This window comes from Callorhinus ursinus, unplaced genomic scaffold (assembly GCF_003265705.2).
Source record: "Callorhinus ursinus isolate GAN/ISIS: 27379988/994484 unplaced genomic scaffold, GSC_fseal_2.0 scaffold1, whole genome shotgun sequence".
Taxonomy (NCBI): Eukaryota; Metazoa; Chordata; class Mammalia; order Carnivora; family Otariidae; genus Callorhinus; species Callorhinus ursinus.
This window is the reverse complement of record NW_027397063.1, coordinates 127,032,704-127,055,091: the sequence shown is the minus strand read 5'-3', so window position 1 is coordinate 127,055,091 and position 22,388 is coordinate 127,032,704. Positions and strand designations below refer to the sequence as shown.

Genomic DNA, 22,388 nt, shown 5'->3' with positions numbered 1-22,388 from the left:
AGGACCAACCTTCATCAGTATCCTCACTCCTTTAGCTCTCAAATATTCTCAACTATTTTGAAGCAAATTGTAGCCATAATATCTACGCTACAATTATCACAACTGAAAATAAAAAAAATTAAAATATCCAATTTTATTTCCTCCTGATTATCTTCCAATATTTATTATACAGTTTGTTAGAATCAGGGTCCATGTAAGCCCCATTGTTTGGAATTAATTGCTATGTCTCTTATATGTCTTTAAAGTTATAGGTCTTCTTCCCATTATATTCTAGCTACTTATTTGGTTAAAAAAGCCTGACACATGTTCTGTTGTTTGCTACAGTTTGGAATGTATTGATTTTATTAATGTGGAGACTTTTTTTAATTGAAGTATAGTTGACATATATTATTATATTAGTTTCAGGTGTACAACACAGTGATTCAACAATTATGTACATTATGCTGTGCTCAGCCCCCAGAGGTGTAGTCACCATCTGTCACCATACAGCATTAACACAATCCTATTTCCCTATGCTGTACTTTTCATCCCCATAACTTATTTATTTTATAACTGGAAGTTTGTACCTCTTAAACCCCTTCACCTATTTCTCCTGCCCCCCACTCCCCTCCCCTCTGACAACCACCAGTTTCTTCTCTGTATTTATGAATCTGTTTCTGTTTTTGTTTATTTGTCCATTTGTCTTATTTTTTAGATTTCACATATATGTGAAACCATATGGTATTTGTCTTTCTCTGTCTGACTTATTTTTCTTAGCATAACACCCTCTAGGTCCATCAGTGTTGTTGCAAATGGCAAGATTTCATTCTTTTATATAACTGAGTAATATTCCATTATATGTATATATGTGTGTGTATATATACATACCACATCTTCCTTATCCATTTGTCTATTGATGGACACTGACGTTGCTTCCATATGTTGGCTATTATAAATAATGCTACAATAAACATAGGGGTGCATATATCTTTTCAAATTATTGTTTTCATTTTCTTTGGGTAAATAGCCAATAGTGGAATTATTGGATCATATGGTATTTCTATTTTTAATTTTTTGAGGAACCTCCATACTGTTTTCAACAGTGGCTGCACCAATTTACATTCTCACCAACAGTGCATGAGGGTTCCCCTTTCTCTATCCATGTAGAGGCTTTTACCATGTTCTTTTGTCCCTTTATTTCCTAAGAATGGGTAAGTATATCTAGAGGCTTGATCAGATGCAGGTTTGTTATTTTGAGCATGACTTCCTCAGAGGTGGTTTTGTACTTCTTCAAGAGATGCCCGCTGTCTAGTTGTCTCTTTTTGTTCAATAGCTATAATTGATGGCTGTTTTCTAGACACATTATTTCTTTAGAAGGTGTAAAATGGTGCTCCCCTAATCGTTCCTTCTTACTTTATCTATTGACTATGCGTGTGTGATTTTCTTTTTTAGTGTCTGATGTCATATTGTAGATATTCTGATGCATTTTATTTTATCTGCCATTGCTGATAAAGAAATATTTAAGTGATTCCTTATAACATCTGTATGGTGTTCCATTTTATAGCTCTTTGACTATTTACCATTGGCTATTTAGGTTGTTTTAACGTTTTTACTGATACAAACAAAATTGCAGGGAACTTCTGTGTAATAATCTTGTATTGCACATAAGCCAGAGTTTCTCCAGAGGATGAATGTTTAGATCTTATGTTCAGTTCATTTTCAGTTTTACGAGATGATGCCAAGTTTTTATGCACTTTTCCCAAATCCTTGTGAATACAAAATATTGTCAGGCTATTTTTGCTGTCTCCTTGTTATTTTATTTTATTTTATTTTATTTCATTTTATTTAATATCTGTTTTTTTTAAGATTTTATTTATTTGAGAGAGAGAGATAGCACGAGAGGAAAGAGGGTCAGAGGGAGAAGCAGACTCCCCACTGAGCAGGGAGCCCGATGTGGGACTCGATCCCGGGACTCCAGGATCATGACCTGAGCCGAAGGCTGTCGCTTAACCAACTGAGCCACCCACGCACCCTCCTTGTTATTTTAAACTTTACTTCCAGAATAAGTAATACATTTTATTTTTTATTGACCATTCAGATATTCTTCTCTACAAATTGCCTTTTAATATGCCTTGAACATTTTGGCTTTGATATGTTATCTTTTAGCAATCATAGTGATTTCTAGAGCTCCTCTGTATAGCCAGAGTACATAATCTTTGATTGATTTGGATGTTGTAGACATTTTCTCCCCCCCACCCCCTTTGTGTGTGTGTATGTGTGTGTGTAAAGATATATTTTTTCTTTTGCTAATGAAAGAAAATCTAGCACAGTGTTTAAAACTGTGAAAATGATGGTGTCAGACTATCTGAATTCACACCACAGCTCTAGAACTGCCTAGCTGTGAATCCCTAACCCAATTAACTTCATGTCTCTGTACCTAAACATTTTCATACATAACATGGGAGCAAAAAAAGGATCTACTACTGTTCCTTCTGCTTAATTTTGCTGTGAACTTAAAACTGCTATTAAAAAAATAAAGTTTATTAAAAGGAGAAAACAAAAGTGTCTTCCTTGTAGGGATACTGTGAAGACCTAATGAGACATATGGGCCTTATTGACAGTGCCTTGCACATGTTAAGTGCTCATTTAAAATTAACTGTTGTTGCAGTGCTGGGGTGGCTTAGCCTTAGCCAGTTAAGCACCTGACTCTTGATTTCGGCTCAGGTCATGATCTCAGGGTTGTGAGATCAAGCCCCACATCAGGCTCTGTGCTGGGCATGGAACCCGTTGAAGATTCTCTCTCTCCCTCTGCCCCTCTCCACTGTTCTCTCTCTTTCTCTCTCGAAAAAAAATAAATAAAAAAAATAAAATTAGCTATTGTTATTTTTTTCAACTATAAAGTTTATTATAGTTAAATTTATTTTTTTCTTAGATGGTTTTGGATCACTTGGACCTTTTAAGGCATCTTTCTACTCTTTTTTTTTTTTTTCAGTTTTCTGCTTCTGGACAGGAATGGTGATGTTTATTATCATTGCTATAAACTAATAATAGAAGAAGCACTTTCCTTTATCGAGTGCTTTCTGTGTGACAGGCACAATGCTGGGCTCTGTATACTTTATATAGTTCATTGTTCATAATAACCCAACATGATTAACACTCCATTTAGAGGTAAAGACATAGAAGTTTAGAAAGATTAAAATAAAACAGCCGGCAAATAAGAGCAGCAACATTTTAGACTACATCTTAACCATTTTTTACTTCCTACTGGGGGGCGGGGGGGGGGAGGAAGAGGAAGGATTAGACTTGCTGTCATATATTATAGGTACAAGAACCTAGAACTGGGATGTGGAGAATTGGTTTCTTGTCCATTTTCTACCACTGGTAGAAACACCTCTGGGCTTTAGTGGTCTTGTCAACAGAATGACAAGGCAAAAAATGATCACTCAGATTCTTTCCAGCACTAAGAGGCTGTGGTTCTTTTTTTTTTTTTTTCCAAGATTTATTTATTTATTTGACAGAGAGAGACACAGCAAGAGAGGGAACACAAGCAGGGGGAGTGGGAGAAGGAGAAGCAGGCTCCCCGCTGAGCAGGGAGCCCCATGTGGGGCTCAATCCCAGGACCCTGGGATCATGACCTGAGCTGAAGGCAGACGCTTAATGACTGAGCCATAAGAGGCTGTGGTTCTTAATAAAAGTTGCACCTATACAGATGATCTATGCAGTGCTATTTAAAACTGTGACAGCCTAAGTATCCAACAACAGAGAATAAGTTAAGTAAATTGTGGTACAATTATTTAATGAAATAGATGCCACCATTTAATTGGTAAGTATGAAAACTATGTTTAAATGAAAGTATTCTTATGATATATTGTTAAATAAAAAACTAAAGAGAAAATATTCTATATTATGCTTATAACTGTAAAAATACACATTCAAAAATACAAAGATGTACAATTGTTGTATAATAAAGAATTTGGCTATCTTTGTCCTCAGTTTTTAGATTTTAGGTAACCTCTAAAATCTTGGAATTTCCTGAGTGATGAGTGGCTTTGTGAATCATGCCCACCTTGGATAACACCTGGGGTTATGCTAATGAGATGACTCAGGATGGAGGTCAGTTACCAAAAAGACTAACCATGTGATTGGAGGATTGGGCTTTGAGCAGGTAATATCGGTCTGGACCTCCAGGAAGGGGAGAGGGGGCTAGGAATTGGGTTCATTCACTGTGCCAAAGATTTAATCAGCCATGCATATGTATAGAAACGCCAATGGAAACTTCAGAGAGCAAGATTTGGGCAAATTTCTTAGCTGTGAGGGTTTTGGGAAGGGTGATGCATCCTAATTTCTTGGGGAAGGGACATGGAAGCTCCATGTTCAGGATTCTACCAGACCTCACCCTCTGGGGCTCTCCATTTGGTTGGTCCTGATTTATATCCTTTATAATAAAAGTGTAACTATAGGTATAGTGTTTTCTTGAGTCCTGTTAATCATTCTAGCAAGTTATCAAACCTGCAGGAGTCATGGTAACCCCCAAATTTGTAGTCAGTTTGTCAGAAGTGCAGGTGGCTTGGGGACTCCCAAATTTGTGACTCCATTCTGGGAACCTTCTAGATTGCTAAAAATGTTCTATATGTTTATTGGGATGGTGATAACATGGAAGTATGCACAGGTTAAAAAATTGACTAATGATATACTTAAGATGTATACATTTTTTAATGTAAGTTATACGTCCATTTAAAAGATTAAAGAAAAAGGTCAACATTGCATATGTTTCAAATGAACAAATTTGTTGCAGGATTGGGATAATCAGGATTTTTTATTGGTGTTTTCTAATGTGTGAATATAGGTAATATAAACTCAAATTTTGTTAATTCATAGTTGATATAGTAAATCCACCAGGGCCTCAACCCAATGTCACCTAATACTACAGAGCACAAATGTCCAGGACAGTGGACATCACAAAGTTTAATGGTGGTACCGGAGGGAGACAGGCAGTCCCGGGCCGGGGGGTGGGGTGGGGGGGTGGGGGGGTGGGGGGGTCAGAGTAGGAGGTTGTGCATCTTAGCTGGCCCTGCCATTTATTGGTAGTGTGATAGTAGGTGAGGGGCAATGAGAGTTTCTCAGCAAGTTGATAGGATGGAAATGACGTTTATAAACATAAAAGCACACGGTAAATTCCTGTGAGTGTAACCTTTAGAGTTATTGTTACTGGCAATTGTTACATCAAAGTACCAGCTGGAAGAGACCACCTTTATATTTCTGAACTTCTAAACTTCCTGGCATTTCAGTTTTTATTCTTTGATTTTAAAACTGAAAGCCACAATAATAATAGGAACAGAAAGAGAAGTCTCTTAGAGCAGGAAATGTAAACTCAGGGCTAACCCCCATCCTCAGAAAATACCAGGGGCATCCTGGAGAAGGGAATCCTGAGCTGGAGCTGTCCCTTGTATACTCATTTACAAATCAATTTAGCAGAATGCCCAGAGGGGAGGGGAGGGAAAAGCAAGACCTGAGCTAGAAATGCAAAGATCCTTAAGCCTGAAATGAAGAAAAACATACTCATTTGGCTTTAAATAAAGCCATAGGCTGTTTGAAATTGAATTTTAGACTAGAGTTTGGGTAAGCATATCAATAGGTAGTGTATCATTCTTCACTTTTGTTTGTTTGGGGGGTTGGATAATGTATTTAGAATATCCCACTTTAGAAATTAGATAAATATGTATTAAAACATCACGTAGATTTTACCATTTAATTTAGTTAATTCCGTGCTGCATAAGTGAAATGTATCGAAGCTCTTATGGATCTCATTTCTTTGTGTTACATTTTTAATTTAATGCCTTTACTTTCTTTTGAAAGCTTTCCATTTCATTCATATTTTTATGTTGTTTATATTACCGGATCATTATTTTCTAAACTATATGCCTTGAACAAGGATGCTAAATTTAAAGACAGAGAAAACAAAAGTTTTGGTTATATTATTTTAGAAATTATTTATCAAATCAGATGTTTTTATTGCAGGTCATCTCAGAGAATTTAACATTTTATTGTGTACTGTGAATGTCCAGGCTGTAGTATTGAGGTTTCCTGCAGTTTATTTGACCCAATAACCCCTTTTTCTTACCTCCACACATTGGCATCTCTTGAGACTGATTTTGTGGAAAAATTCCTAATGATAATATGCAAACATACAATAAGGTATCATTGTTTTGACAGATCACACCTATTGTGGGAAAAACCAACACATATGACTTTCTTTTTAAACAAAATGTTTGATTATAATGGCAAATAATGGTATGTTTAGACAATGATCAAAGTGGCTGTGTGTGTGTGTGTGTGTCACCTTGGTTGGTAATAGATGCATACCAGGTGGTATCATTTAATTAATTGTGTAACAATAGAACTGGTTATTATTTAGATTTTGCCCTTTCATGATTCTTTGTTGTAAATGGTTTTACTTATACTTATAGATGCATATATTAGAGAGGTGAATATGATTCATGCTCATTAATAAAGGCATTAAACTTATCATTTCGTTGTACTGGATTTCTAAAATGATAAAGATAATTACTTTTGTTGGTGTAACTATAGTTTATGAAATCCATCTTTGAAATATAATTCAGTTAAGTGGGGTTTTTTTTAAGTATACTGGGAAATAAAATTGTCTCTGAAGAATACACTACTTTGCATTTTGAAATTTGATTTTATACTCACAGTGTTCAGAACATCATTCAATTCAAATAAAATAATTAAATCTAGAGAATATGCCACATTTGCATTAAGTGTCTAGTTCCAAAACACCTCCTACACATTTGGATTGAATGTGGTCACTGCTTTTCCAGTGTTCCTGAAAGACCAAAATAATATGCTGCTCACTAATATATGATAAAAATTCAGCACTATTCATTCTCAGAGAGCATCTTTAATATAGACATATAATTTATTTTTATTTTATAGTGTCATTATAAGAGGACTTCAGTGTTCCTAAATGGATTATAGACATAATTCGCCTTATCCCTAAATAGAACTAGTCCCCATTTATGCACCGAACAGATGCAGTAACATATGATGAAGCAGCTAACTCTAAGTCAGTGACCTCTTTCTGCTTTTAATTTTTCTTTAACTGTTGGCCAGAAGGCAGATTATCTCCAAGTGTTCTCTATGATTGTTGTCAGAGAAGCATTGTGATGGCACGTTAAACAAGTATAAAAGTGATCCTGGGAAGCAGAATGAAGGCTATTGAAGTAGCCCAGATTCACACATTTGTGTGGCTCTTGGCTTTCTCAAGCTCTGTTCATTTTTCATTTGGGCTTCTAAGGAAGCAGGGGTGATTCCCTTTATATGAACTTCAAGAAAGGCTAAAAATATAGTGACAGAAAGCACACCAGCGATTTCAGAGGTGGGGGGTGGGAGTCAGGTATTGAGAGGGGCAGGAGAAAACTTTCCCAGGAAATGGAAATGTTTTGTGTAATAATACTACTATACGTATTTGCCAAATCTCATCAAATTCTACACCTACCATTGTTAAATTTTATTATATGTAAATTATACCTAAATAAAACTGCTTGAAAAGAAAGTATGCTATGATAAAAAAAGTATGATAAAATTCAATAGTAAGGAGAAAGGGGATCCTAGAATTTATTAATACCTGGAAATGACCAGAAAAATCATGGGATAGCTGAGTTTCTCCAGAATCTGGGAAAGGATTAACATCAGATAAAAAAATGTAAAGTGATGATGAAAGATAAAAATGATTACACCCATCAGTTCTTCTTGATCATCACAACTGTTTAATATATAAACCACCTAGCCTAGTGCTTAGCACATAGAAGACACTTAATAAATGCTGAATGCTATTATTTTTATTGTACATTAGGAGTGCCTAGACAGCCTAATAGGAATTATGACTAAATAGACAGAAGCTTCCTCCTACCTACTATGAAGACAGCCTATGAATGAACTAGTTCTGGTAACCTGAAATACACAAAAGGAGGTGGAATTTATCAATGACTGGTTTAGGATAATTAATAAACTCTAATGTATCAAAGAAGCTGAATATTAGAGTATTTCACAGGCACGTTCTTAGCTATTTTTTTGTGTGTGAAATTATTTCTGAGCTATCTAAACCCATTGTGAGTACTCTCAGAAGAACTTTATATCTGATGAGAGTTAAGAGTTCTAAAGTTTGCAGGCATTCAACAGAAGTCATAGCCATATGTGTAACATTTGATTTATTTTGAAATGTTTCTTGGCCATGTGAGAAATTAGTAGTGTGCCAACAATGATTATAGGAGGTTGAGGCTCAAGTTAACTCTGATCTTCACATGTGCTGTGATAGAGAAAATATAATAGCCAACATTTATTGACTTCTTAATGTGCTTAGCACTAACTGTGCTAGGTAAATTTCATGAATTATCACTTTTGAACCTCATCACCACATTAGGAGACACAGATAAGCAAAGAGGTTGCACCAGTATTAAGAAGCAGATCAAAATTTTTGTCTGACTCCAACAGTTGAGAACCCCTGATGTGGATGGTGGGACAAAGCTGGTGAGTTTTATCAGAGCCGGATTGCTGACATTATGTCTTTGGTGTCCCTTGACCTATCCTGGGAATATGGGATGGAGAGACATAATTGGTCTGGTCCAGACTCTCTGAACCTCAAATAATAAGTCCAAGGATAGCAGCCTATAGTAAATGGTCAATAAATGATTTTTGAATGAATGGATAGCTGCATGCATTTGAATTCTTAGAAAGTAGGATTTGTATAATATATTCTTAACATAGGAAAGATACCAAACGTAGCCTAAGGTTAATGTTGGATTATGGTGCATAATTTATTTTCAGAACTACTCATCTGACCAAGTCTATTTACAAGTCCATTTTGGGGCAATGGCATAGACACACTTCTATGTAAGATTGCTGGCATTTTCAATAACTTGAATTTTGATAAACCTTTAATTATATTTTAGGATTATCAAACTGAGACAATTGTTGATCATAAATGAGAAAAAACATTAGTATGCAAACTCTAAAGGGTACATTTATCATTTTCTTATCATACTGAGCTTCGAGCTTATTGTCTATTTTCCAAGAAAGTAGAAAGGCTGTTTCTTAGAATAAAAATGTTTTTTATAATGTGAGCAGTAGATTCAAGCTGTACAGATTGCCTCTTTAATGAAATAGGCAACATTCCAATGGAACTGACAAGCTTTATTTCTATTTGTTGTATTTTCTTTCTCATTACAGATGGACCCGATTCAGAAAGCTGTAATAAATCATACATTCGGGGTTCCTCTTCCTCATCGAAGAAAGCAAATCATATCATGCAACATTTGCCAGTTGAGATTTAATTCCGATGTAAGTTTACCATTTAGTATTCACTGAAAAAAATGCATTATGCTGTTCTAATCTTGCAGAAGAGATTTCTTAAACATTTTTCTCCAATAACTGAGCATGTCAAAATTCAAAGATAACATTTTAACTTCTTATGTCTTTTAAATTTGGAGTTTATTTTATTATTTTTGGTTGTTTATTATGGAAACATCATACATTAACAATATTTTATACTTGCAGTTTCATGGTATTTTTTTAGTCTCTCGGGAATACTAAATTTAGGTAATACACTTTCCCTTTGGAGTATAGTCAAATTTAGGACCAACAAGATTTTAATAAATTATACCTCTGATATAGGTCCCAACTTATATTTCAAGGCCAACATTTTGCTTTGTAAATTTTTTTATCTGCCTTGGTGGTCCCCAATTCCAGACCAGCCCTTGTGTCCTTAATGATATTTGTGTTAGAATTCTCAAGCTATTACTCTGGAAGTATTAGCATTTTAAAAGGGAGTCTTAAAGACTTCAAAGCACTCAAGCCCCTGATGAATAAAACTTAAGTGGAGAACATGACAGAAAGGAGACATTTGTGGACCTGACCAGTGCTTTGCAAATTATCCAGAGAGTTATTCATATCTTCCATACCTTTTCTAAGGATCAGAAAATCTCTGGATTCATCACAGTGAAGCTCATTTTGGCTTATGGCCAATGTGAAAAACACCGTCTCCCTTCCCCAACCTCCTCTGGTGTGGAGTTGTCCTAAAAGGTACAGAAAACAGAAGGAATGTTGGTTTGGAAGGTCTAGGAATTGAATACCTGTTGGTACTCTAGGCAAAGAGAGGACCCCATCCTGTCAAAGTGACTCCTCTGAGGTGCCATTATCTTCCCCTACGTGGATGTGCGGTGTGGCGATGACCAAAATGATCTGGATTCTGGAGAATGTTAGACCTTCCAATATTTAATCTTTCTAGGCAAGTAGATCTTTTAGTTGCTCTGGTAATGAGAAGATCATGTGAGATAATCATCCACAGAAAACAGATGTGACAGAAATAAAATGTCTTTTTTCTTCTGTGAGAACATCTCATGTTGTATAAGGATTGCTACTGTCTTATGAACTCATACCTACTAGTACAGTCATCAGATCGTTTTATAACATTTCTTCTGTTGGCTTAAAAAAAGAGTAGGTTGCCTGCATAGCACCTAAATGGTATTTGTTGATATATAAAAAAAGAATACGCTAAACATATGGCATTTTACTTAAAGAGAGGTTTTTGGTTTTTTGTTTTGTTTTTGTTGTTGGTTTTTAAATACTGAGTGCTTTGATTTGACTTGAATTTTAAGAAATTTGCCACAGTGTAATTTATTAACTAAAGATCTTTTCAACTGATAAGTGTCATATAATAATCTCTTTCGGTAAAAAAAAAGAAGAGTCCTCTTGACCTGTACATTGGAGTTCTGAACTCAATAGTTTCAATTTTGATCATTTCTAAACATTTAGTGAACAATCATATAGATCTGTAATTGCTGTGTTAAGTGGCTCTTTCTTGATTTCTTTCCTTCTTAAATCGTATTGATATTTCCCTCGGAACTGATCAGATAATGAGGCAAAAGTCTCCCAGGAGCCATGCGGTCAGCTTCTTACATCTAATGGGGGCTATTTCAATATCTCCTCCTGCCAACAATTTCACTGTCAATATTTTCCTCTGTGTTAAGTAAACTTCCTGTAAACTGGGAATCAGAAAGAGACTTCAAGCTCATTGCACCCAATCTCCCATTAGATTTAAGAAAACCATCTGCCACATGTAGGCTAGGTCCTTGGCTGGTGATCTCCAACTATGGATCACTCACCACTTCAGGAAAATTGTTCCTTTTGTGTTTTTTTGTTTTGTTTTGTTTTTTGTTTTTTTTTGAGAGTTTCTAATCCTGTTGTTGGATATCAAAGTCATGTTTAAAGTCTTTAGAATTATTACCCGGTATGCATTAACATTAACATAAAGAACATTTACATCTTTTATAAAATGTAATCTTGTTTTATTTCCTTGATAAGAGAGAATAGCAATTTATTTTGCCTAATGAAGTTTCAAGTTGATACAGAAATCAATATGTATTTACCGGGGACAGTTGCTTTTCATTCTCACAATTTTGCTTTCAGGTGTGTCTGGCATGTGGTACATGGAAAGTGGCCAAGGTATTTGGAAAATTTAGACTAATTGGTCTAGGTCATAATTACACAATTGCAGACTTGACCATTCACTAGATGGTTACTGTATTAATCTTCAATTGCTGCTGTAATAAATCATGGCAAATGTAATGGTTTAAAACAACATAAATGTATTATGGTTAAAGGTGAGAAGTCAGAAATTGGTCTCCCTGGGCTAAAATCACACTGTTGGCAGGGTTATGTTCCTTCTGGAGGCTCCAGCGGAGAATTCAGTTTCTTGCCTTTCTTGTCCACCTTCTAGAGGCAACCCTTTTGCTCATGACTCCCTTCCATCTTTAGAGCAAGCAATGGTCAGTTGAATCCTTCTCACATTGAATGACTCTGACCCTCACTTTTCTGCCTCCCTCTTCCACATTTAAGGACACTTATAATCACAATGAATTCGTCTGGATGATCCAGGATAATGTCTCTACTTTAAAATCTGCTGATTAGCAATCTAATTCCATCTGCTAACTTAATCCCCCTTTGTCATATAATGTAACATATTCATAGTTTCCAGGGATTAGGTCTTAAATATCATTATTCTGCCTGCCACAGATACTCATTTGGATGTTTGGCTTAGATTTGAACTGAATTTTATGACCACTTGAATTTATCAGATAATTACCCAGTATAGCTTCATTGCTATATATAAACTGGACACATGTGAATTCATTGCTTTTTTTTATCTTGAAAGTTAAATGTAAATTCACTATGCAGTGCTAACTTTTAAAATTGCTGTTTAAAAAAAATGGGAAAACCCAATGTTATTAAATTTATAAATGACATAGCAACATTTTACCTATGATTTACAAATAAAATATAATTATTACAAAGTTGAAGTACAGGAGCAGAAACTCTAAAGACTTAAAAAATGTCTCTGTAGCATTATTATGTCAATAAGGGGAACTAATATTCTGGAAATATGAAATTTGTTTACTATTGACTGGTCATGTCCACAAATATTACTTTTATAAAATATTTAATAGTGAGTGCCAAAATCAATTGGATTTATCATCCATTCACCCACATATAAGAAAATAATCTACATTAAGAGAAAATACAAATATTTTCTAGATAGGTACATATAGATGTATCTCATATTTGACCATTTTAAACCCAAGAAAAGGTTTTTTTAATCCCAATAAAACTACATCTGCTCCTTCCAGGTATATCTGGAATTTATCTTCCTGTTTCCATTCTTAAACCTAGAATTATTTTGGAAAAGTAACCCTGTAATTCACTCGTATGCTTGGTTGCATCCTCAATCACATAGGAAAGGATTTTTGCCTTATGAACCTTTTTACATTTCAAAGCTTCTTCCCCTTCCAATGAAAATAATAGCTTGTAGTTCTTTTCAACTTTGCATCATGAAAATTCAATTTCCTTTCCCTCTATGCTTTTATTTATTTTTTAACCCTTCATTTTATAATCTGTGTGGTTTGGTGTTATGTGATACCTGTTTCCTGTACAGTACATTTTCTATTTTTGGCCCCACAGAAATCTTTTTAAATGGCATATTATACTATATGCACTTTAAATGAGATTGCTCTAGTATAGGCTTTTTCTTTGAAAAAAAAAAAACTTTTCTCAACATTTACATGAAACACATATAAGGGTTATGCAAAAAGTTCCCAAATAAAGACCAAAAGGTTATAATTTGTCCAGTTATCTTATCAGCATCTTAAAACAAGTATAAATTACCATTGGCCTGAGCAAGTTATTAAGTGTACCTTTGAAAGACAGTTTATAGCAGGACCAGCATGGATGTAAGGTTATTAAGTGAGGTATCAAATGATTACTTGATGACTATTTATAGAGTGGAAAGTAAGATTTCAGGCCCCAAACTAAAGAATCATTAAGCTGTAGCATCTAAGAGTCACTCTGGTTAGCCTAACAATAGTATTTCATAACATGTTAGAGACAGAAGAAAATTTTTGCTAATTTCCACTGTGGAAACTGAGGAGCAGAAAATATAGGAGACATACAAGGCCACCTGGCCAGTTACTGGCCACTAGCCACACAGGGTCAGTGTCCACTCTTGTCATTGTTCCTGCCCCATCTGGTCCAGGCAGAGTAGCAAGTCCATCCAAAGGCTCCAGCCAATCCTAGAGTAATGGTGTGGCTGGAGATCTGTGTACCTGGGGGCTCCTTCCCTTGCAGAACTAACTGGATGTGTCGGCTGCTGTGGAAAGTCATCTAGAGCCTGGGCCAGACCTTGCCCACCAGTACTTGCGAGTACTTTCAAATAGCATCACCCATATTCAGTCACATGATTTAATCATAAACCTGATGAAAATTTAAGTACAAATGCAAATTACTGTGTGATAATATAGTAGCAACATGTCTTTATGACTCAGGACTATCCAGCATCAATTACTTCAAGGTGCTGTTTTGTAAAGCAGAAGGGAAAAGCACCTCATTAGAATGTTGTGTTGCTTGGAACCCTAAGACCCTTCCAAAGGGGAACCTTGGGATTATCACTGATATAATTGATACATTTTTCAATGGCATTATAAAATAGAAATCATTATTGTTTTTCTACATTTTAGAACCCGGGAATGTAGTAAAATTAAGTAATATGTCTGAATTTAATTTATACCTCTGTGTTAACTTCTGTAACCAAATGAGACCTTATAGTGATGAAGTTGCTAAAAGGAACATTTTTTCCTACCAAATTACCAAATTAGATAATTAAACTTTCATAACATCACAATTTAAGACACATCTTTAAAATATTTAAATCTATATTCTTTGTGGGGGTCGATATTTAGAGGAAATACTGCTTGGAGGAAGAGAAAAAAAACTAATGGTGGTTGTACTGGAGTTGAAGAACTATTCTTATTTCTTTTTACTTTTATTCTCCAAATGTCCTTTATAAGCATGCTTAAATTTTATAAAATAAAAAGGAATTGTTGCATCTACTATCCTACTATGGCTTTTTTAAAAAACGCACATATTTTGTCCTAAATTAAAAATTCCATTTTGAAGGCCTCAGTTGCAGTTTTCTAAATATTTCTTGCCTATTTCTGTCAGTGTCTGCTGTCTCAAAACATGCCCAGGAGAGTTCATAGATATCATTGCCTCATTCAGATTTCAGCATTTTATTGCATATCCTATGATAAGGGTTAATAAAAATCTATGCATGGGGATGTGCATCTAATCCCAAATGCGAAAACAGCATCCAGGGAAGCCAAGTGTGATGGTAGGAAAATCACTGGATCAGGATTTAGACAACCTCTTGCTTAGATCTGCCACTTTTTTAATTGGCCGTGTGTCCTGGGGCTCTTTGTTGAATTTACAGGTTCCATAATCACCTTATTTAAAATGAATAGCCGGAGGTGCCTGGGTGGCTCAGATGGTTGAGCACCTGCCTTCAGCTCAGGTCCTGATCTCTGGGTCCTGGGATCAAGCCCCATGTCCCCACGTCAGGCACCCTGCTCAATGGAGAGTTTGCTTCTCCCTCTGCCTCTTCCTCCCAGCTTGTGTTCACTCTCTCTTTTTCTCTCTCTCTCTCAAATGAATAAATACAATCTTTAAAAAAATAAAAGATAAATAAAATGAATAGCCATTCCTTATGCCATGTTGTAAAGATTATAAAATAGAACATGTAAACAATTGGATTATAAACTGTATAGCAAATGAAATGGAAAGGTCATTTTTATGTGACGGGATAAATAATGTGGTTATCATTGTTTTATTTTCGAATGCTAAATTACTTCTTAAGAAATATTGAAGTTGGAAAATATCTATCTTTAAGAAAAGTACTTAAAGGGATCTACCCTTTGGCAAGTGCCTGTGTTTAGTGTATTTTTGTGTTGATTTGAGGTTCTCACTCCTCATAAATCTTTACCTTTTACCTTTTTAAAAACTGCAGGGTCAACTTGTCCCTGGCAAAGCTGCATTTATTAGAAACTCTCAACCTCTTTAAGTCTGTTGCTGCTGCTGGTTAAGTCCCAAAGGATTTTCTGAGGGACCCAGTTAGAAATTAAATTTCAGGCAGCTTTGAAACATCCCTGTCATAAGAGAGTGTCTCTCGTGCGTCTTCAGGACTCACAGAGCTATTTAGAGCTTCGGGCTGCACACTGTGGCCTTCCCACTGGGTGCTTTTTCTTCTTCAAAAGTACTTCTATGACAGGGCCATTCAGCTTGTGTGTGAAGAGTCATGTCTGGGGCCTGATGAGGTTTAGTTGCACTGTCATGTCACCCTTGTGTGAGGAGCTAGCTCTGGGGCGTGTGGTGATGAACTGTAGGTTTGACTGCTTTTGAAACAAGTGACTGGGACGTCCCTTTTGAAGGGCTTATGCTCTGGGTGTGCATTTGGGTCCCATTTCATCACTCAGCCTCACTACCATCTACTTCCTGAATAGAGCCTAGAGTTCTGTCAGGAATTCTCAGAAAATAAAACTTGGAACAGAAGGACTAGGCAGGAAATATTGGGTCTGGCTGTTAGAGATTTCAGGAGAAAATGAGCCAGTCAAGAGCACAGGAACCTATTTAAGCATCGTGCTTCTTTGGCAGGCTTTTAAAAATAAAACTTCAACACTGGGATATTTTGGGACTCTCTGAATCAGGCTTTGATATTCCAGAGTTTCATCTGTGGATGGAATGAAGGGTAAGGGACTGAGAAAAGAGAACTCTTTATAAAAGAATTTATATTTCTCTGGGCTTCTTTTTCTCTATAAACAAAGAGAAACAAAATAATAAAATTCACTCTTCTATCAGATTCTCCTAGACATGGAAAATTTGACCATTTTCTCTAGAAAGAAAAGTTGATTTAACATGTAAATGAGTAGATGTGTTACATAACTTCCGGTAATCAAACTGATATTTGTATTTCTATGAACTACTGTGAGGACCTCAGAGAACTGTTGTGTATTAGGACTTAGAGATGTCTAAGAAGTCATTCTGTCCATTTTAGAGATTTGGAAAAAACAAAGGTCAGAATATTCGTTGACTTGTCCAAGGTGTCTAAGCTGTTGAAACCACTGGTAGGGCTGGAAACAGGGCTCTTAAGTCCCAGCACAGTGCTTTTATTTGCCATATCAGGTGACATGCCCTAAGAGAAATTTATTTTGAGGTTTGCATTGGCATCGGCTGACTGTTCTCAGCTAAGACAATTGGTCACTTAAGTCCTACACACAACACAGAAGTTAATCCAGGTGGATGCTCTCGTTGCTAAGTTGCTAGAAGTACAGAGTGCTGCAGTGTAGAAGCTGACATCACAACCTGAGCCAAAATCAAGAGTCCTATGCTTAACTGACGTCACTACCCGGGTGCCCCTCCCTTGACTTTTTTGTTACATGTCATTATAGTTCATTTAGCTTTTAATAAACCATTGGTTTTGCCATGGCCCTAGAAACTAGAACAGTAGAGGAATTTGTTCCTGGGCAGAGGAGCAAAGGAATTCAAGTAAAAGGTAATTCCTATTAGCATCTATTCTTTTGTCATTTGGGATTTTTTGGCCCTTTGTATCCTGGCTTTCTGAGCTGTTGCTCTGTATTGTCTCTTTTACCGAGTCCTATTATCTGTATTAATTAACTAGAGTCATTGTACCTTTTTCAAGGGTTCACAGGGCCAGAAGATTATAGATGAAATGAACATACCCATTCATTTTACCTCCTCCACACTAGAAGTTTCTTGTGCTGACTAGTTTAAGAGTGGCTATTTGGTTTTATTGCCAGCTTAAGGAGATTGAAATTGTACCAGGCATGCTATAAATTGCACACTGCATTGGGATTATGGTGTTAGAATTTCTTAGATGACATTAGAACCAGAACTTGAGAAAATGGATGTATTCCTTCAGACTCCCTAGAACTCTGTATAATCTAACTACTGTTCTAGAACACTGTAGTACACCCAACATTCTGGCCCAGATTCACCTTTTTCAAGCCTGCCAAATCTCATTTTAAATGCAAAACACTGCCTCTGGGATCGGTTGTCTCAGTCCAAATCTATGTTTTGATGTTAATTGAATACGATAGTGGTAAAGGTTGCAGTCATTTGGGGAGTTTACTCTGTGAGGACGGAGCTGAGGAAGGCAAATGGAGGCATGGTGTGCTATGAAAGTTTAATTTTCTTGGTCTGTGTGTGATTTTCAGTAATACTTTGAGAAGCAGAGAGAACACTTTTAAGAATTGCACAGGTAACATTGAACGTATGGGGTTTACTTTTTAGTGGACCTAAACGAGCCTTTAAATTCCTTACATAGGAAATCTGTGGAGATCGAGGTATGGCAAATTTATTCTTATCAGGTTTATCGGGGTATCAGATTCGTCTGTACAACTTACACCTTCTCTTAGATGCCTTTATAAATAAGGTTGCAGAAGGTAGTCTCTTAACAGGTTTTTTATCCATTTCCGAAGCAGAGCTTATTTTCTCTGCATCAGCGAACTTGTCATGATAATCAACTTTTTTGTCCCAACCATCAATCACTCTTGATTACAGCTGGGTAGAAGTTCTGTTCTGTTGATCAGCTCATCAGTGCACATGATATTACACCTGGAGGCCAGTACAAATCATCCCTAGATGGGGAAAGCGTTTCCCTTCAAGGCTTTTGTCGATGGTTTTATCATTTACATTTGGTTCTCATTGAGTTGTCATGTCTATCTTTAACTCTGCTCTCTCATATGAAATATTCTCCTGAAATAGCTCTCAAGGTTTGGTTGATAATTTGTACCATATTGTTATTATTATCATGCTTTTGCCTTCTTAATTCAAAAGGGTAGCTTTGATCTATTGTTTCCTTATTTTCATATGAACTTTTTCTCATTCTTAATGCAGTTATTGTAGAAATTAAAATGATATAAATTATAATTCAATGAATATTTAGTACTTCTGTAAAAAACAGTTTAGCATATGTTTTAGTAGAATGTTTGCAAGTCTAATTTTGTTGATTTTTAATGGTTTCTTCAGTTAGGTTTTTTTGTTTTATGTTTTGGCTTGGGCTAGGGAATATTTATCTTTAATTTTTATCTTATTTTAAGTAACACTAAGTAGCTATCTTCATGTTTTAAAAAGACATTGAGAAGCAAATGTTTTAAGATCAATTGTCCAAAGTCAGCACTATTCTTAGCTGTGTCTGTAATATATGTTATAAGCAGTAAAATTATTTCTTATCTTTCTAAGCCAACTCATATTTCTTAAAACAAGAGCATTTTCAGAGCAGTACGAGGGCAATGATAGAACATTATCATGATGAAATATTTATTGATTTCATAAAGTATTTAAAATAAATATATGATTAAATAAACATTTAATATGTCCTTTGTGTATGCCACAAAGATACTTTCTCTCTTTGTTGCATTTTGTTGTATTTTATTACTTTATAAAATCCAGAACAGTAATTTAGAGAAGCATAAAAGATATTTTAACATTTAGAGTACAAAGCATAAAGAAAACTGAATGGAATATGAAATTACAAAATAATGTGGATTTGATTGGGATTCCTGCCTTTCGGTTTAAAAGGATTAATAAGAAAAGACTGAAATTTCTTCTGTGCCTGGACTTCCTATGATGATGATTTATTTCTATTTTTGAGTGAAAGAGGACAAGGAGAGACTGCTGTTTTCATTTGATACCAACATTTAGACATTATTAGTTCTTACTTTAATCCATGAAACAAAACAAGGGCAAATGGCATCAATTAACAAGAAAGTGATCCATGTAGAAACATAAACCACACAACACTAAATGGGATTTGGTTTTGAAAGTCTGAGCTAAACAGCTCAAACTAGTTCACTGATAGATCTGTGGTCTTGACTCTCTTACCAGGGTAGGAGCTGATCACTTCGGGCAAGAGATGCTTTGTCATTATGCAGGTTTGACAATTAACAAGAATATTTGCACCCACTCTTGTGGTTCCTCATTAGCAGTCAGCAGACTGGATCTTGTAATGAAGAGCAGGTCAAAACAATTCATCTCTTCTTAGCCCAGAGACACTAGACAAATAGTTTGCCACAAGGAACTTGTCATCTTAGCCTGCCATATGATTTTTGTACTTTCAAACAGTAGCCACAGTGTATAACCTAATGACAAACTTTGAAAATCAGCCCAACATAAGTGGCCATGTTTATATATTCATAAAACAGATTGGCTGAAAAATTTGTTACAGTTTATTGGAGACTGATATGAAGTGACAGACCTTTATTTTGAATAACTCAAGAGAGGTTTCTTTCCCTTTTTTCCAGTGTTTCCCCTGTGGATATGTTTAGTTACATTGTAGTTCTTTAGCACATTCCTTGTTGGCAGAAAATTTAATGCAGATTTTGGAAAGTGAGACATTTGTGGTGGGATCCAGTTATGAAAATTTTACCATGTCATCTCCTCTAATTGGAAACACACTGTCAATCTTTACATTAAAAAAAAAAATGCTGAGAATTAAAACCTCAGTGGAAAACAGAGATCCCACCAAAGGTATTTCCACCGAAGGTACAAAAACCAAGGGGGGTGGTGTTTTTTGTTGTTTTTAAACAAACTCCTAGGCTACTGAAGAGTCTTGAAAGAGTAGATGCTAACATAGTTCTATCTCATGAAGAGATGAATTCTAGTTTATGGAAGAATGACTTCACTGTCTGGAGGTTGAGGAGGGGAATAAGTTAACTCTATAGATTTCAGGATGGCATCCATATTTATTTCTTCAGCTGAAATCTCTTCCTCAACTTTGTATTTGAATATCAATGGCTTACTTAGTATCATCACTTTGTTAGCTAATAGATACCTCAAATCTAAACTGTTCAAACTATAGGCCATGGCTCATTCCCTAAACCTGCCTCATAAATAGCATTTCTCTGATAATAGCAGCTCCATGTTTCTGATTCATCCTGTAAAAATATTGGAATTATCTTTTCTTACTCTCTCACACCATATGTTCAATACTACACAAATTATGTTAGTTCTACCTCCAAAATATATCTAGAATCTGATCATTCTCTACCACGTTCACACTACCTCACTGGTCCAAGCCAACATCCATCATCTCTTATTTAAATTATTATAAACATCCTCTTAATTATTCTTGCTGCTTCTACTCCTTTTACTCAACATTTTAAAAACGTAAGTTCGAACCAGATGGCTTTTCTGTTTAAAACCCTCCAGTGTGGTATGTTTCACTTAGATTAAAAGGCAGAATCCTTAGAATGGCTCTACAGCCCCATGAAATGTGGCCTTCAGGGGCCTTTGTGACCTCATCTCCTCCCATCACCCCCTCCCTTGCCCCTCTGCAGCCACAGTGGCCTCTTTTGCAGAGCCAGGACTAGGGTAAGGCAAGTGAGGCACTCAGGTGCAAAATGTAAGGGCTGCTAAAAAACTGAGCAATCAGAACAAATATTAAATGCAATAGTAAAAAGATAAAAATGGCAAACTGTGGCCCATTGGCTGGTCACCTGCTTTTGTAGGTAAAGTTTTACTGGAAAAAGGCAAATGAGGCAGGGATATATAAGTACAGGTCAGAGTCTATCTTATTTAAAAGTTTGATATTTTGTCTACCATGGATTTGTTTGCACTGATTTTAATTTTTTTTTAAATATTGCATGAAAATATTATTCATGTCTATCATGGAGTTTTTTTATTATCCCCTTAAATTTTTCTCCTGAGGCAAGTACGTCACTTACCTCAACCTAGTTCCAACCCTGCCCTTACTATACCTTGAATACACCAGGCTCATTCCTACCTCTAGGTCTTTACATGGACTCTCTCTCTGCCTGGAATTCTCTTTCCTTAGATTTCTACAATTTTTTTTCAAACTTTATTCAAATTTTACCACCTCATGATGCAACCACTGTGTTTAGGATTTCAACCCCTGTCATTCCTACTCTCCTTACCTGATAGTTTTTCCCCTAAGAACTAATTACATCCTAATATACTTCGTTGTTTAAGTATTTATTATGTTTATTGTCCACTGCCAATTTGAATGTAAGCTCTATTGGGGCCAAGATCGTTTGCGTGTTGGTCCACTGTTTTATCAAGTAATTAGAGCAGTGCTTAATAAGTATTTATTGAGTGTGTAAATTAACGGCTAAATGAATATCATGGTGCTTACCTGAGATGTGTGTGTGTGTGTGTGTGTATGTGTGTGTATCTTGAAACTTCACTTCACCCAAGGTTTATAACATATCAGACTTCCCCCAATTTGTCTTCCTCTTCTTTCATACTCAAACCAGAAAAGCCCACACCCCATGACAAGGAATGGAGACATTCTTAGGAGAGATGGAAGAAACTCCCTTTGCCCTAGTTCACACTTAGTGAACAAATATGGTTTTCCTCCTATGAGCTTGCTTCATACCCTGACTTCAAAGTATTTGGTCTGTCAACGTACATTAGATGTTTTTTCTTGGTATCTTAATACCAAACACATTGTTAGGCTCTTCTATCATGTACTGCATCAACAAATAAGATGAATACCCAATGATGTAAATATCCAAATGTCCATGAGGGCAATAGTAAATGGAAAAGAAAGGCACTGCATTTCCAGATGAGTTGTCAGTGTTTTATCCCCAGGAAGATTTAGGATGATCAAGGGCTCTGGCTGCACCTAATCTTAGAGAACATAAGGGGGTATTGAACTTGAATAGATCCAGCACCAGCTCCCTATTGTGATTACGGTGAATTCATGGTGTTTTCCTAATCCCAACTGAAACCCCACCTTCTCTACCACAGACTCATGTTTATCAGTCATATAGACAGCTATGTGTCTGAGAAAACTAAGGGGTGACAAGCAATGGTGTGTGGTCAGGAAAAAGCAGGATCACAAATAGGCATGATGAGTAGCACCATTTCATTTTGTTTCCTCTGTGCATGTTGGCTCATGTGGAACAGTAAGCATACGTCGAGGTGACTAGTTAGAGGTACCTCATGGGTTAAGAGAGTTTCTAGTCTAA

At 35.9% G+C, this 22,388-nt stretch overlaps 1 protein-coding gene across 8 annotated transcripts in view; it reads left to right on the top strand.

Annotated features, from left to right (window-relative positions):
• ZNF385D (zinc finger protein 385D) overlaps positions 1–22,388 on the top strand; it is an 867,637-nt gene that overhangs the window by 743,768 nt on the left and 101,481 nt on the right. For all 8 annotated transcript variants that reach the window (XM_073900820.1, XM_073900841.1, XM_073900825.1 and 5 more), the window contains one exon: positions 9,226–9,336. In XM_073900820.1, coding sequence (XP_073756921.1) covers positions 9,226–9,336 — 111 coding nt within the window. The remainder of the gene's footprint in view (positions 1–9,225; positions 9,337–22,388) is intronic.